The sequence below is a fragment of the Pleurodeles waltl genome, chromosome 8, assembly GCF_031143425.1.
Source record: "Pleurodeles waltl isolate 20211129_DDA chromosome 8, aPleWal1.hap1.20221129, whole genome shotgun sequence".
Lineage (NCBI taxonomy): Eukaryota > Metazoa > Chordata > Amphibia > Caudata > Salamandridae > Pleurodeles > Pleurodeles waltl.
In genome coordinates, this window is record NC_090447.1 from 118292695 (window position 1) to 118309726 (window position 17032).

General features: G+C 46.6%; 1 protein-coding gene across 9 annotated transcripts in view; it reads left to right on the top strand.

Moving 5' to 3' along the window:
* The window catches only part of EMSY (EMSY transcriptional repressor, BRCA2 interacting), a 230558-nt gene that overhangs the window by 39774 nt on the left and 173752 nt on the right, over positions 1-17032 (top strand). For all 9 annotated transcript variants that reach the window (XM_069203886.1, XM_069203892.1, XM_069203885.1 and 6 more), the window contains exons 4-5: positions 12426-12500; positions 15729-15904. In XM_069203886.1, coding sequence (XP_069059987.1) covers positions 12426-12500; positions 15729-15904 — 251 coding nt within the window. The remainder of the gene's footprint in view (positions 1-12425; positions 12501-15728; positions 15905-17032) is intronic.

A 17032-nucleotide genomic window follows, 5' to 3' on the forward strand; every position in this document is an offset into this window, starting at 1 on the left:
AAGTTTCAGGGGGCACCTCTAAGGTGCCCTCTGGGGTGTATTTTACAATAAAATGTACACTGGCATCAGTGTGCATTTATTGTGCTGAGAAGTTTGATTCCAAACTTCCCAGTTTTCAGTGTAGCCACTATGGTGCTGTGGAGTTCGTGTTTGACAGACTCCCAGACCATATACTCTTCTGGCTACCCTGCACTTACAATGTCTAAGGTTTTGCTTAGACACTGTAGGGGCACAGTGCTCATGCACTGGTGCCCTCACCTATGGTATAGTGCACCCTGCCTTAGGGCTGTAAGGCCTGCTAGAGGGGTGACTTATCTATACTGCATAGGCAGTGTGAGGTTGGCATGGCACCCTGAGGGGAGTGCCATGTCGACTTACTCGTTTTGTTCTCACCAGCACACACAAGCTGGCAAGCAGTGTGTCTGTGCTGAGTGAGGGGTCCCCAGGGTGGCATAAGCTATGCTGCAGCCCTTAGAGACCTTCCCAGGCATCAGGGCCCTTGGTACCAGGGGTACCAGTTACAAGGGACTTACCTGGATGCCAGGGTGTGGCAATTGTGTAAAACAAAAGTACAGGTTAGGGAAAGAACACTGGTGCTGGGGCCTGGTTAGCAGGCCTCAGTACACTTTCAGATCAAAACATAGCATCAGCAAAGGCAAAAAGTCAGGGGGTAACCATGCCAAGGAGGCATTTCCTTACACAACCCCCCCCCCCCCCCCCCCCCCAAACGAAAGAGGATGAGACTAACCTTTCCCAAGAGAGTCTTCATTTTCTAAGTGGAAGAACCTGGAAAGGCCATCTGCATTGGCATGGGCAGTCCCAGGTCTGTGTTCCACTATAAAGTCCATTCCCTGTAGGGAGATGGACCACCTCAACAGTTTTGGATTTTCACCTTTCATTTGCATCAGCCATCTGAGAGGTCTGTGGTCAGTTTGAACTAGGAAGTGAGTACCAAAGAGGTATGGTCTCAGCTTCTTCAGGGACCTAACCACAGCAAAGGCCTCCCTCTCAATGGCACTCAACGCTGCTCCCTGGGGAGTAACCTCCTGCTAATGAAAGCAACAGGCTGGTCAAGGCCATCATCATTTGTTTGGGACAAAACTGCCCCTATCCCATGTTCAGAGGCATCTGTCTGCACAATGAACTGCTTGGAGTAATCTGGAGCTTTCAGAACTGGTGCTGTGCACATTGCTTGTTTCAGGGTGTCAAAGGCCTGTTGGCATTCTACAGTCCAGTTTACCTTCTTGGGCATTTTCTTGGAGGTGAGTTCTGTGAGGGCTGTCACAATGGATCCATATCCCTTCACAAACCTCCTATAGTACCCAGTCAAGCCAAGGAATGCCCTGACTTGAGTCTGGGTTTTTGGAGCTGCCCAGTCCAGAATAGTCTGGATCTTAGGCTGGAGTGGCTGAACTTGGCCTCCACCTACAAGGTGTCCCAAGTAAACCACAGTTCCCTGCCCTATCTGGCATTTGGATGCCTTGATAGAGAGGCCTGCAGATTGCAGAGCTTTCAAAACCTTCTTCAGGTGGACCAGGTGATCCTGCCAGTTGGAGCTAAAGACAGCAATATCGTCAAGATAAGCTGCACTAAAGGACTCCAAGCCAGCAAGGACTTGATTCACCAACCTTTGGAAGGTGGCAGGGGCATTCTTTAAACCAAAGGGCATAACAGTGAACTGATAATGCCCATCAGGTGTGGAGAATGCTGTCTTTTCTTTTGCTCCAGGTGCCATTTTGATTTGCCAGTACCCTGCTGTTAAGTCAAGGGTACTTAAGAATTTGGCAGCACCTAATTTGTCTATCAGCTCATCAGCTCTAGGAATGGGATGGGCATCTGTCTTGGTGACAGAATTAAGTCCTCTGTAGTCCACACAAAACCTCATCTCTCTCTTTCCATCTTTGGTGTGAGGTTTGGGGACTAAAACCACTGGGCTAGCCCAGGGGCTGTCAGAGTGCTCAATTACTCCCAATTCCAGCATCTTGTGGACTTCCACCTTGATGCTTTCCTTAACTTGATCAGACTGTCTGAATATTTTGTTTTTGACAGGCATGCTGTCTCCTGTGTCCACATCATGGGTACACAGGTGTGTCTGACCAGGGGTTAGGGAAAAGAGCTCAGCAAACTGTTGCAGGACCTTCCTACAGTCAGATTGCTGTTGGCCAGAGAGGGTGTCTGAATAGATCACTCCATCTACTGAGCCATCATTAGGGTTTGATGATAGAAGATCAGGGAGAGGCTCACTCTCAGCTTCCTGATCCTCATCTGTTACCATTAACAGATTCACATCAGCCCTGTCATGGAAGAGCTTAAGGCGGTTCACATGGATCACCCTCTTGGGGCTCCTGCTTGTGCCCAGGTCCACCAGGTAGGTGACCTGACTCTTCCTCTCTAGCACTGGGTAAGGGCCACTCCATTTGTCCTGAAGTGCCCTGGGAGCCACAGGCTCCAGAACCCAGACTTTCTGCCCTGGTTGAAATTCCACCAGTGCAGCCTTTTGGTCATACCAAAACTTCTGGAGGTGTTGGCTGGCCTCAAGGTTTTTACTTGCCTTTTCCATGTACTCTGCCATCCTTGAGCGAAGGCCAAGTACATAGTCCACTATGTCTTGTTTAGGCTCATGAAGAGGTCTCTCCCAGCCTTCTTTCACAAGAGCTAGTGGTCCCCTTACAGGGTGGCCAAACAGAAGTTCAAAGGGTGAGAATCCTACTCCCTTCTGAGGCACCTCTCTGTAAGCGAAGAGCAGACATGGCAGGAGGACATCCCATCTCCTTTTGAGTTTTTCTGGGAGCCCCATGATCATGCACTTTAATGTCTTGTTGAATCTCTCAACAAGGCCATTAGTTTGTGGATGATAGGGTGTAGTGAATTTATAAGTCACTCCACACTCATTCCACATGTGTTTCAGGTATGCTGACATGAAGTTGGTACCTCTGTCAGACACCACCTCCTTAGGGAAACCCACTCTGGTAAAGATACCAATGAGGGCCTTGGCTACTGCAGGGGCAGTAGTCGACCTAAGGGGAATAGCTTCAGGATACCTAGTAGCATGATCCACTACTACTAGGATGTACATATTTCCTGAGGCTGTGGGAGGTTCAAGTGGACCCACTATGTCCACACCCACTCTTGCAAAGGGGACCCCCCCCACTGGAAGTGGAATGAGGGGGGCCTTTGGATGTCCACCTGTCTTACCACTGGCTAGACAGGTGGTACAGGAGACACAAAACTCCTTAACTTTCTGGGACATATTGGGCCAGTAGAAGTGGTTGACTAGTCTCTCCCACGTCTTGGTTTGTCTCAAATGCCCAGCAAGGGGAATATCATGGGCTAAGGTCAGTATGAACTCTCTGAACTCCTGAGGCACTACCACTCTCCTAGTGGCACCAGGTTTGGGATCTCTGGCCTCAGTGTACAGGAGCCCATCTTCCCAATAGACCCTATGTGTTCCAGTTGTCTTGCCATTGGACTCTTCAGCAGCTTGCTGCCTAAGGCCTTCAAGAGAGGGACAGGTTTCTTGCCCCTTACACAACTGCTCCCTTGAGGGTCCCCCTGGGCCTAAGAGCTCAACCTGATAAGGTTCTAACTCCATAGGCTCAGTTCCCTCAGAGGGCAGAACTTCTTCCTGAGAAGAGAGGTTCTCTTTTTGTTGTTGTGTTGCAGCTGGTTTCCCAGCTGACTTTCCTTTTCTCTTGGTAGGCTGGGCCCTTTTTCCAGGCTCCAGCTCTACTTTTTCACCCTGAGCCTTGCACTGTGCCCTTGTCTTGACACACACCAGTTCAGGGATACCCAGCATGGCTGCATGGGTTTTCAGTTCTACCTCAGCCCATGCTGAGGACTCCAGGTCATTTCCAAGCAAAGAGTCTACTGGGATTTTTGAGGAGACCACCACCTGTTTCAGGCCATTGACCCCTCCCCACTCTAAAGTTACCATAGCCATGGGATGTACTTTAGTCTGATTGTCAGCGTTGGTGACTGGATAAGTTTGTCCAGCCAGGTATTGACCAGGGGAAACCAGTTTCTCTGTCACCATGGTGACACTGGCACCTGTATCCCTCAGGCCTTCTATACTTGTCCCATTAATTAAGAGCTGCTGCCTGTATTTTTGCATGTTAGGAGGCCAGGCAGCCAGTGTGGCTAAATCCACTCCACCCTCAGAGACTAATGTAGCTTCAGTGTGACACCAGATTTGCTCTGGGCACACTGTTGATCCCACTTGGAAACTGGCCATTCCAGTTTTAGCTGGAGTGGAGTTAGAAGTGGCACTGTTCTTGGGACAGGTCTTGTCTCCAGTTTGGTGTCCAGGCTGATTACAGCTACGACACCAGGCCTTTTTGGGATAAAAGTTTTTACCCTTGTACCCAAAATTGGTTTGTGAAGAGGCTCTGGGCCCACCCTCCTGTGCAGGTTTTTGGGGGCCTGTAGAAGACTCTTTACTATTTTTGTTTTTGGATGTCTCAACACTCTTCCCCTGGGGAGGCTTTGTGACCCCTTTCTTTTGGTCACCCCCTGTGGAAGTCTTGGTCACCCTAGTCTTGACCCAATGGTCCGCCTTCTTTCCCAATTCTTGGGGAGAAATTGGTCCTAGGTCTACCAGATGCTGATGCAGTTTATCATTGAAACAATTACTTAACAGATGTTCTTTCACAAATAAATTGTACAGCCCATCATAATTATTTACACCACTGCCTTGAATCCAACCATCCAGTGTTTTCACTGAGTAGTCTACAAAATCAACCCAGGTCTGGCTCGAGGATTTTTGAGCCCCCCTGAATCTAATCCTATACTCCTCAGTGGAGAATCCAAAGCCCTCATGAGCCCTTCATGAGGTCATAAGATTCTGCATCTTTTCCAGAGAGTGTGAGGAGTCTATCCCTACACTTTCCTGTGAACATTTCCCAAAGGAGAGCACCCCAGTGAGATTTGTTCACTTTTCTGGTTACACAAGCCCTCTCAAAAGCTGTGAACCATTTGGTGATGTCATCACCATCTTCATATTTAGTTACAATCCATTTAGGGATTTTCAACATGTCAGGAGAATCTCTGACCCTAGTTATGTTGCTGCCACCATTGATGGGTCCTAGGCCCATCTCTTGTCTTTACCTTTCTATGGCTAGGATCTGTCTTTCCAAAGCCAATCTTTTGGCCATCCTGGCTAGCTGGATGTCCTCTTCACTGGAGTTATCCTCAGTGATTTCAGAGAGGTTGGTCCCTCCTGTGAGGGAACCAGCATCTCTGACTATTATGTTTGGAGACAGGGCTTGAGAGGCCCTGTTCTTCCTAGTTAGGACTGGTAGGGGGGAATTTTCCTCCAAGTCACTATCTTCATCCTCTGTGTTGCCATCCTGAGAGGGGTTGGCCTTTTCAAACTCTGCCAAAAGCTCCTGGAGCTGTAGTTTGGAAGGTCTGGGGCCCATTGTTATTTTCTTTATTTTACAGAGTGACCTTAGCTCCCTCATCTTAAGATGGAGGTAAGGGGTGGTGTCGAGTTCCACCACATTCATCTCTGTACTAGACATTATGCTTCTAAAAGTTGGAATACTTTTTAAGAATCTAAAACTAGTTCTAGGTTCTAATTCAAACTTTCTCAAAACTTTTAAACTCTAAAAGGAAATGCTAAACCGGGACTAACACAAGGCCCTAGCAGGTCTTTTAAGAATTTGGAAAAATAGTTCAAATTGCAAAAATCAATTTCTAATGACAATTTTTGGAATTTGTCATGTGATCAGGTATTGGCTGAGTAGTCCAGCAAATGCAGTCTTGTACCCCACTGCTGATCCACCAATGTAGGAAGTTGGCTCTGTATGCACTATTTCATAGTAAGGAATAGTATGCACAGAGTCCAAGGGTTCCCCTTAGAGGTAAGATAGTGGCAAAAAGAGATAATACTAATGCTCTATTTTGTGGTAGTGTGGTCGAGCAGTAGGCTTATCAAAGGAGTAGTGTTTAGCATTTGTTGTACACACACAAGCAATAAATGAGGAACACGCACTCAGAGACAATTCCAGGCCAATAGGTTTTTGTATAGAAAAATATATTTTCTTAGTTTATTTTAAGAACCACAGGTTCAAATTCTACATGTAATATCTCATTTGAAAGGTATTGCAGGTAAGTACTTTAGGAACTTTGCAGAATTACAGTAGCATATATACTTTTTACATAAAACACATTTAGCTGTTTTAAAAGTGGACACTGTGCAATTTTCACAGTTCCTGGGGGAGGTAAAGTATTGTTAGGTTTTGCAGGTAAGTAAACCACCTACGGGGTTAAGATTGGGGTCCAAGGTAGCCCACCGTTGGGGGTTCAGAGCAACCCCAAAGTCACCACACCAGCAGCTCAGGGCCGGTCAGGTGCAGAGTTCAAAGTGGTGCCCAAAACGCATAGGCTTCAATGGAGAGAAGGGGGTGCCCCGGTTCCAGTCTGCCAGCAGGTAAGTACCTGCGTCTTCGGAGGGCAAACCAGGGGGGTTTTGTAGGGCACCGGGGGGGACACAAGCTCACACAAAAAGTACACCCTCAGCGGCACTGGGGCGGCCGGGTCCAGTGTGCAAACACGCGTCGGGTTTCCAATGTAAATCAATGGGAGACCAAGGGGTCTCTTCAGCGATGCAGGCAGGCAAGAGGGGGCTCCTCGGGGTAGCCACCACCTGGGCAAGGGAGAGGGCCTCCTGGGGGTCACTCCTGCACTGAAGTTCCGATCCTTCAAGTGCTGGGGGCTGCGGGTGCAGGGTCTTTTCCAGCCGTCGGGATTTTAGAGTCAGACAGTCGCGGTCAGGGGGAGCCAGGGGATTCCCTCTGCAGGCGTCGCTGTGGGGGCTCAGGGGAGACAACTTTGGTTACTCACAGTCTCGTAGTCGCCGGAGGGTCCTCCCTGAGGTGTTGATTCTCCACCAGTCGAGTCGGGGTTGCCGGGTGCAGTGTTGCAAGTCTCACGCTTCTTGCGGGGATTACAGGGGTCTTTAAATCTGCTCCTCTGAAACAAAGTTGCAGTCTTTTTGGAACAGGGCCGCTGTCCTCGGGAGTTTCTTGTTCCTCTTGAAGCAGGGCAGTCCTCTGAGGATTCAGAGGTCGCTGGTCCTGGAGAAAGCGTCGCTGGAGCAGGTTTCTTTAGAAGGCAGGAGACAGGCCGGTAGGACTGGGGCCAAAGCAGTTGGTGTCTTCTTTCTTCTTCTGCAGGGGTTTTCAGCTCAGCAGTCTTCTTCTTCGGTAAGTTGCAGGAATCTAAATTCTTAGGTTTAGGGGAGGCCTTAAATACTAAATTTAAGGGCGTGTTTAGGTCTGGGGGGTTAGTAGCCAATGGCTACTAGCCCTGAGGGTGGGTACACCCTCTTTGTGCCTCCTCCCAAGGGGAGGGGGGTCACATTCCTATCCCTATTGGGGGAATCCTCCATCTGCAAGACGGAGGATTTCTAAAAGTTAGTCACTTCAGCTCAGGACACCTTAGGGGCTGTCCTGACTGGCCAGTGACTCCTCCTTGTTATTCTCATTATCTCCTCCGGCCTTGCCGCCAAAAGTGGGGCCGTGGCCGGAGGGGGCGGGCAACTCCACTAGCTGGAGTGCCCTGCGGTGCTGGAACAAAGGGGGTAAGCCTTTGAGGCTCACCGCCAGGTGTTACAGCTCCTGCCTGGGGGAGGTGATAGCATCTCCACCCAGTGCAGGCTTTGTTACAGGCCACAGAGTGACAAAGGCACTCTCCCCATGTGGCCAGCAACATGTCTCGAGTGTGGCAGGCTGCTAGAACCAGTCAGCCTACACGGGTAGTTGGTTTAAGTTTCAGGGGGCACCTCTAAGGTGCCCTCTGGGGTGTATTTTACAATAAAATGTACACTGGCATCAGTGTGCATTTATTGTGCTGAGAAGTTTGATACCAAACTTCCCAGTTTTCAGTGTAGCCATTATGGTGCTGTGGAGTTCGTGTTTGACAGACTTCCAGACCATATACTCTTCTGGCTACCCTGCACTTACAATGTCTAAGGTTTTGCTTAGACACTGTAGGGGCACAGTGCTCATGCACTGGTGCCCTCACCTATGGTATAGTGCACCCTGCCTTAGGGCTGTAAGGCCTGCTAGAGGGGTGACTTATCTATACTGCATAGGCAGTGTGAGGTTGGCATGGCACCCTGAGGGGAGTGCCATGTCGACTTACTCGTTTTGTTCTCACCAGCACACACAAGCTGGCAAGCAGTGTGTCTGTGCTGAGTGAGGGGTCCCCAGGGTGGCATAAGCTATAATGCAGCCCTTAGAGACCTTCCCTGGCATCAGGGCCCTTGGTACCAGGGGTACCAGTTACAAGGGACTTACCTGGATGCCAGGGTGTGCCAATTGTGTAAAACAAAAGTACAGGTTAGGGAAAGAACACTGGTGCTGGGGCCTGGTTAGCAGGCCTCAGCACATTTTCAGATCAAAACATAGCATCAGCAAAGGCAAAAAGTCAGGGGGTAACCATGCCAAGGAGGCATTTCCTTACACTTTACTACCCTCCTGTATGCCACAAAGGTGCTCGACGCACTGGAGTTGCCCTATTTGTTCCCGCTACTCTTTCACATTGGCATCAGCTCGCAATTCCTCCGACAAATACAACTTCTGTACACTCTCCCCACAGCAAGGATAAAGATGAATGGTATGATATCTGACCCTTTCCAGATTAGGCGGGGTACATGTGGGGGTGTCCCCTGTCACCACTGTTATTTGCAATAGCAATGGAGCCCCTGGCAGTGCACCTCCTATAGCTCCATGCACGATGAGGCATCGGCTTTACTTTGCCAGGAAGTCTGGGTAGCACCTGACTGGGCGGCACCGTGGCCCCTCGCCACAGCACTGTATGCACCCTTGCAAGCCCGCAAGAGCTGACATTAAAATGGTAGAGATTGGGCATGGGAGGGCTTGAGGAAGCCCGTCTGTGTTCCATATCTCTATGCCCCTTCCATTTCGCTCTGCAGCAACCCGAGCATCACTCCTTTACAGGACAGCAGTGCCACGTTAGGGCCTGTAACTGTAACCTAGTCAGTTTTTCGGATTTATATCTCAACAACAACTTCACCTCGCCCCTCCATCCCCCCCCGGCCCAGACGTCGACCCTCCCTACACCATGCTCGATATGCTGCTATACTACCAAATTAGAGCCTCTTGCCGTTCCATGCACAACTCATTCCCACCCCGTTCCCACACTTCCGGCTCTGGCACACATCCTTACTACCCCCACGCAAACTTATACCCCACCTGTACACCAGCATGTAGACCTCTTCACCCCTCACAGTGCTATTGGTGCGCGCTGCCTGGGAATACGACACCCAATTCCCCTATCACAGACAAACAGTGGGCATATTGCTGCGGTAAACTACAGGCATGGTCTCCTAACTATCAGCTGCGCCTTATTAATTTCAAGTTTCTTCACCACATATATCGCTCTCCCGCTCAGTTGTCAATTCTTTTACATTTAGAAAAGTGGACACAGTGCAATTGCTGAGTTCTGCGATGTTATCCCATGGGAGGAAATATAAGTTCTGTAAAAGGGTTACAAGACCAATCTCTTGGGTTAAATTGAGTAGTGGGCAAGGCTCACGGCAGCACTCACAGTACACCCTCAGTGGCACGGGGGCGGCCGGGTGCAGAGTGCCAAACAGCATTGGGTGCCCAATGCATTTCTTTTGAGTTCGGTTACTGTGAAAAGAGGCTGCAGGTCCGGGCCAGGAGGCCAGACTGGCTGCACTAACAGTGGGTTTCAGGTCTCGCGTTGGTAAGCACCTTTGGTCCTCTTCTCCATGGCTCAGGGGAAACTAGTGCAGAGGTGTCCTTCTGTGTCAGGTTTTCTTTACTGGATCGCCCACAGTGGAGAGGGTGTCATTGGGGAGTCCAGGAGGGGTGAAACCACAATGGACCCAGCCTCTGGCTGGCTGGGAAACCTTGTTGGCACCATTGGACGACTTCAACTTGGGTGGGAGAATGCAGGTGCAGTGGTGACTTCAGGTTTTGGGTTTTCAGAGTCCTTTCTTTTAGAGTTTGCTGGCGACCAGGTCTGCTGTTCACGAGAGGTCTTGAGTCTTTTTTTCGAAGGCAGGCAGTCACAGCTGCAAAGATAAATTGACTTTAGTGTAGATTTTCGACGAGGGATGCAGACAGGCCGGTAGGGTTGATACCATTCAGCTGCTTCTTTTCTGCTCCTCTGCTTTTGCTGCTCTTCTGTGTCCTTGGTCTTCTTAGGTCATCGGGATCTCCTTCTCTGGTGCCAGAGCCTCACCCAAATACTGAATTTAGGGGCACTAGGGGTGTGTAGGCTAGTAGCCAATGAACTAGTGACCTTTCGGGTCACTACGCCCCCTATATGACCACTTTCTGTGGGAAGTGGGCATAACCCTGCCCCAGAATTCCTAAGTATTCCAACTCAAAAATGGTTACCTCTTAGAAGTCGTGTTCCACTCATGGGTGGTACTAGCCGGGAGGTGGCACGCCTACCTGACTAGCAAATTTTCCCGCCTGTCCATGTGCCAAATGGGCTTCTGAACAGAGTGGTGGCTTCCTCTCCTGTGAGGGGAGCTAGATTTGCATTTCAAAGGTGCCAGCCCTTTGAGACTTGCTGCCTTAGGAAGGCTAATCAGAAGATTATTCTGTGTGAGGGGATGTTATGCCCTTCTCCCGTACAGGCTTTTGTTCTGTACCTCCTGAGAGCAGAAGGCTCTCACTCTAGGAGGCCAGAACCATTTCTCGGGTGGCAGGCTGGCAAAAACTGGTCAGCAAGCACAACAGAGGCTGGTATGGTTTCATGGGGCACCTCTAAGATGCCCTCTGTGCATGTGTTGGCACCTCTGACACTGTCTTCAGTGTGGGTTCAGCAATATGTGATGTTTGATACCAAACATCCCTATCTTCAGTGAAGCCATTATGAAGCTGGGGAACCCGCAGTGACAGCTGCCCAGCAAATGCTTTTAAAATGGCTTCCCTGGTCACTTAGTATTTCTGAGAATTGACAAAGACCTAGCAGATGCACATTTGCTCGTGAAAATATGCCCTTACGTGTATTATAATGCACCCTGCCTCAGGGCTGTAAGGCCTGCTAGTGGGGTGACTTACATTTACGGCATGCAGTGTTAGGGGACGTGGCACTTAGGCTGTGTACCATGTCCTGTTTTCACTTCTGTCTGCATGAAGACACGCAGCCTGCATTGGCAGCCTGTCGTGCTTGGTGAGGGGTCACTTTGGGTGGCACAATTGCTGATGCAGCCCTTAGGGACCTTCTTTAGTACTCTGGGCCCTAGGTACCCGGGGTACCATTTACTAGGGACTTGCAGAGGGTGCTAAAGGTTTTGACATTTAGGGAAACAACTGTGCAGTTTTGGGGAACAGATCTGGCACTGGGGACCTGGTTAGCAGAAACCCAGTGAACTTTCAGTCGAAATCACATCAGATACCAGACAACCTGTGGAGGGTAACCATCTCAAAAAGGGGCACTTTCTTGCACCTCCCCATTTTGGAGACTTCTCAATGGCTCTTGTAGTAAGCCAAGTGCAGCTTAGCTACATTCCACTCTGCGGTTCATTGCACCCACTTAAATGTGGAAGGGATCTGTATGAGATATTTTCAGCCGTGTATGGGTTCCTTTGTACGACGACAAGTGTCATACTATGTGGTGCCATTCCCCCTCCACCTTATTTCTTAAGTCCCTTATTATTCCGCTTCCTTCCACCGCCCTCTAGTTTACTCTTGCTGTTTTTTTTGTAATGCAAGTTTGGTTTACTTGTTATAAATGTCAATAAAGATATTTAAAAAAAAAAACATCCTGGTCTTTAGGATTTTTTTTAAACACAAGAACCCTGCAGCCGGAGTCCTGATTGCTTTGTCTTTTTTCTATATCTTTTAAGCTGTCTTTCTTCCTTCTCAAAAGTGTGTTAGTTTATGTGTGAGGGGTGCGTCTCTTTTCTATGTCTGTGACTACGCTCCTGTCTGCACTTAACAGTCTCGTAGCTTGGTTTATTTTACTTACCTACGTACTTCTTTATGCGGGTTTTCATAGCAGCCTGCCGCCAGTCGCATGAGTGAGCATAGGTACTGTACCTGCCTTCCAAGACACCGACAGATAGCTGTTACTGCCTGCGGCTCTGAACTGCCACCACAGGCAGTAATCTCCTCCTAACTTGAGCCGTCAGTCTTCTGTACACACCAAAAAAGCAAGTCAAGAGAAAGAAGTATGGACAAAACCAGTAGGCCTCACAATCCAAGAGCTATAGTTATTGGCAATGTAAATGTATTTGTGTATGGCTCTGGGGCTGTTCTTATTGATATACACAAATGCATTAACATTGGCAATGCCTGTCGCTCTCAGATTGTCGAGACCTGTTGGCTTTGCCAATGCTTGTTACTATTTATATAGCGGTAGGTGGTAATGAGTAACTCTGTTATTGTTCATGGACTCTCATTTTCATGTTCTTGCAGCATATCCACGGAGCGGCACCGAGCAGAAGTGCGAAGAGCAGTCAACGATGAGCAGTTAACGACCATCGCACACAAGTGGGCAAATTTACCATTTCATGTTTGTACTGACTTAATAATGCAAATGCTTACTCTGACTGTATTATTAGATTGGAACTTCTAAAATTACACACTTCATATCTCAGAGATGTGTTTGTCTTTATCGGATGGGTTATCTACTGTGTCCTAAAGTCTTTAATTGAAAAATCCTTTGTAGCCTGTTCAGTGTAGTCTGCATATTTATTCACTTCTGTTTCATACTTGTTGCATTACAGAGTTCTTTAAGGGTTAAAGATGTTTTTTTTTGCAGCCACTATCAAAGTGTCAGGCCACTTCTCCAGGGCATGCATACTTCATGGATAGGCAAGAAATCAAAGTGTCAACTGCTGTTTCTAAAAATGTAGAAACAATATACTATTGTAAGCTCACTGAAAAGGCAAGGCTCCTGTTTTTTAGACTTTGAGTATCACGGAAAGGGAGCGTCAAACAGGTAAGGTTTATTCTTGCAGAATGTTGTGTAGTAAAACACCTAGTTATCACTCCACGTGTGTCTTTCACTATAAATTGGTTGTCCAAGCAGAGTTATTCTTTTGGAAAAATTAGCTTTATTTTCTGTAAGCAAATAAGCTCAGCAACTTCAGTAAGTTGTATGGAATCTAAACTCTTCATGACTACGTATCCTGGTTACTCTGAAGGTTGGTGCGCAGCGGCTGCGCAAATTCTGCTGTCACTTGAACAGTTAAGTTGCAAGAAGTTTGGGCGCACGGACCATGTAGGAGGTGATGCAGGATTCAGGCACTGGTGTGCTCACAGTCCTCTGCACAGAACAGGATGTGGCAAAGTAGCTTTCCAACACATGTGCTTCTGGTAATCATCAAGCACAGAACAGAGTGCAGCAGTACAAGATCCTGGCACATTCAGCTCCCATGAATTTTGGACAGAGAAGATGATGACGTGCGCAAGCACACAAGGGAAGCACATCAGTTGCCTGAGCAGCGGTCCACTTTACCTGATCTGTGCAGGTTCTCATCATAGGAGGGACACGGTGAACTTTGTCTCTGGCTGAGCAAGCAGTTTGCTCCTTGCCAGGCATTCTACCTCCTTGTTTCTTCAGTGGCAGAGTGTTTTTTTTTGTTACACAGCAGCAGTGATGTGGCCCTTAGCTCTAAAAAGAAGAATGCAAGAGATTCCTTCTATGGTCCTAGGCTGCTTCTACAGTGATGTGCATAGCTCCTGAGTGAAAAGACAAATATTGTACATGCTGAAGTAGACCGGTTATATCCTTTTGTTATTATACATGTTCCTCCTCTTAGTTCAAATCACAGTATATGGGTGAGAATGAGCCCTAGTCTTTCAATGGGGTGTGTGCCCCAGGCCTTGTTGCCAGTCCCTTGTCCTTGTCTGGTTTGATGTCTGGCCAGTTCACAACTTCATCTGCTGGGATTTGCTCCTTTTCAGTCACTTAAAACAAAAGATCCATCCTCTGGATGAAGATGATTCGAATATTGAGGTGTCTCTTGGCTTTACTAAAAGTTCCAATTAAGTGTTCTGTTCCAGCCTTCAGTCTGGTTTGCACTATATAGATACTCTTACACATAAAGATAATTAAGACGTACTCTCTACATTGAGTCAGACCTATTAACGTCACCTTTTACATGTTGTTGTATGCTATATATAAAACAGAAAATAAAATTCGTTGTTTAGGTGTCCTTTAAACTAGTCAAAGTAAAAAATGATTGGATAGTGCCAAAATATTCTGTACTTTTACAGTTCAAACATATCGCACTTTGATTTTGTAAAACTGATCTTATGAAAGTTGTGGCTGCATAGACAAAACACGTTTGGATTTGCTGAATGATATCTTTAGGGGACGTTGTTTAAAAATCCTCAGCACATGCAATGTCATTTCCTCAGATTAGTGGCCTCATCAAATGCAGGCTAAGTTATGAGATGAGGTTGGGTTTGTCTCTCATTTTTACACAGAAAAGAAACTCAAAAGGAAAAAATGGAACAGTTTGTTACACAGAAAGAAATCCTCACTGGAGATAATAGGTATTGAACCCATGGCCTCATGTGCAAAACATGTGCTTTACCTCTGAGCTATGTTCCCTGGTGGTGCAAGTATAACTTGGGGAGCCCTGGACTTAGACATCCCCTGCCTTCTTTGTTATATTTTAATGTCTTTTAAAGGCATTGAAATAGCACTTTCTAGCCTGATTGAGGCACTGAAGCGCTTAGCCTATATCTGCTGTAGAAGTGTAAGTGTACATAATCCCCAGAGAATTTAAGGATTTATTTTCTCGGAACACCACATGTTAAATAATAGTAAACTTTCTGTGAAAGGCAGAGTAACTAAACAAATCGGTGACATAAGGCTGTCTCCTTTCTTTTTAGTTTTGTGAGTTATTGAGTACTTTATTTTCCCATTTTTAGTAGTTTCTGGAGTTGTGGCTTCTGTATGTATTTTTCATAGTAACTTTGTTATGCAAACACTCCACCTCTGAACCCAGAGGAACAAAACTTACAAGAAATCCAAGCCGGCACGGCAGCACTTGAATGGGGCATGTACCAACAGCTCGAAGAGGGATGTTCAGCAAATGATTCCAGATAAATATTCATGGACAACTTCTCATCCCCGATGCTCGCTCAATGTTTCCATGCGAAGTTGTACCAATGCCTGAGCGTGTAAGCGCAAGGCTGGTGGTCATTGCCATGTCAGTCTTTTGTACACACCAAACGTACTGTATATAATTACTGTCAGGAAACAAAACTGACATGACATTAAAAAAGCACAACTCCAAAACCTTTCCTTACACTCAGTACATTTCAAGAGAAGACAAGGATATTCTGTAATTCTGCAGGCTGGTATTGCATTTCAAACATGGCAGTATTTATTTTCCTGATAATGAATGTTCTGGTGGGTACGCATCTGACTGCAAGGGATGCCTGCCTACTATGCCAACCGTGGTGCACAGAAAACAATGTTTGCGCAGTGCTTGTTGTGCAGGTAAAGTCCGAGCCACTCCAGTACCTAACAGCAGCACTTATGCTGAGAGGGTGCAAACAAGCCAATACCTGAAAGATTCTGGCTTAAATACCCTTTATATATGCTATGTATTAGGTCCTGCTGACATAGAACCTAGCCAAGGGAAATCTGTCATGCCAGTCCTAAAAAAAAGAGGATAAGACTGTAATTCCCAAATTATATTGATATTTTATGTTTGCATTTTGTGCAGCAAATATATATTGCAACTTTTTCCCTTTTAGCATGTGTGGGCCGAACAGTTCGGCAGAGTGGTCTATCGAAGGCCGTAGGTTGGTGCCATTAATGCCCCGGTTGGTTCCCCAGACAGCATTCACAGCGACTGCTAATGCTGTTGCAAATGCAGCTGTACAACATAATGCCTCTCTTCCTACACCAGCAGAAACAGGAAATAAAGAAGGTAAGTGTCTAAGAAAGTTGTCTTTTTTTTTTTTTGGCAGTCTTTCACGATGTACTGCTGTTTGGCTTTGTATGCGCTTGTTTGGTAATAAGTTATCGTTTATCATTTTAGCATCAGCAACTTATATTGGAGTAGTGTTAAATTACCCCGAAGCGAATGTGCCCAAAAAACATACTTTACACTGTAGTTGGACTACGTTCTTCTGAGGACTCAGTATTATTTTTTATTAACTTTTATCTGTTGAATAAAAATGTGAAAGCATAAATGCTATGATGACAAAGCACCAATAAGATGAACTCTTACGCTGATTAACTCTTACACTGATGACAATGCATTTTACATTCTTAGTATTATGAAAATTGGTTGAATACATCTGAAATGGGTTATAGCATACAGTATTATTAAAGGTGTACTGGATCTTATTCTGTACATTTGTAAAAGATAACATAACTGTTAACTCCAGTATAAGCTAACGTATATCTGTAATTGCACAGCAACACTTGAACCTTGGCCTTCTTATACCATTGTTTACTTTGTCCACTATGCACTTGTGCTGCTTGTACTGTCAGTGACATGTACGTACAAATACTAAATAGGAGGCAAATAGTCTACTTACTTTTTAATCACAGTTTCCATTGTCTCTTGCTGCAAAGAATATGCATTGCAAAGTAGGTTTTGCCCATTTAATCCCCCTGTATTTTTCACTTTTGAGTTCCTGGTTCTTGGCCTTTTACTGTGAGCAAGACTCACAACCGCAGTTTCACTCACTGTAAACTAATGGTAAATGGACTGAGAGTGCTAACTGCAGGTGTCTGCCTTTTAAGAGAAGATCTTTAGCTAGGGTAAGGGACTCTGGGGTGCTTACATGTGAATACACATGCAAGTCTACCATCTTCTGTGGACTGATATCTGTACATAGGGTAGCCTGTCACAGAAGAAACTCTTCAAGGATTGGTACTGACTTAAGTTAGGCCTTAAAATGTGAAAAATCATTCATTCTGTAGGTCGGTAGTGCTTACTGAAGGTCTCTAGTGGTTACATTGTATTACGCATTGTACGTGAAATCTTCTCTAAAGTTTAGTTTTTCTCCACGTAGGTCTATAGTGTCCAGCAAGCTATCAATCTTGG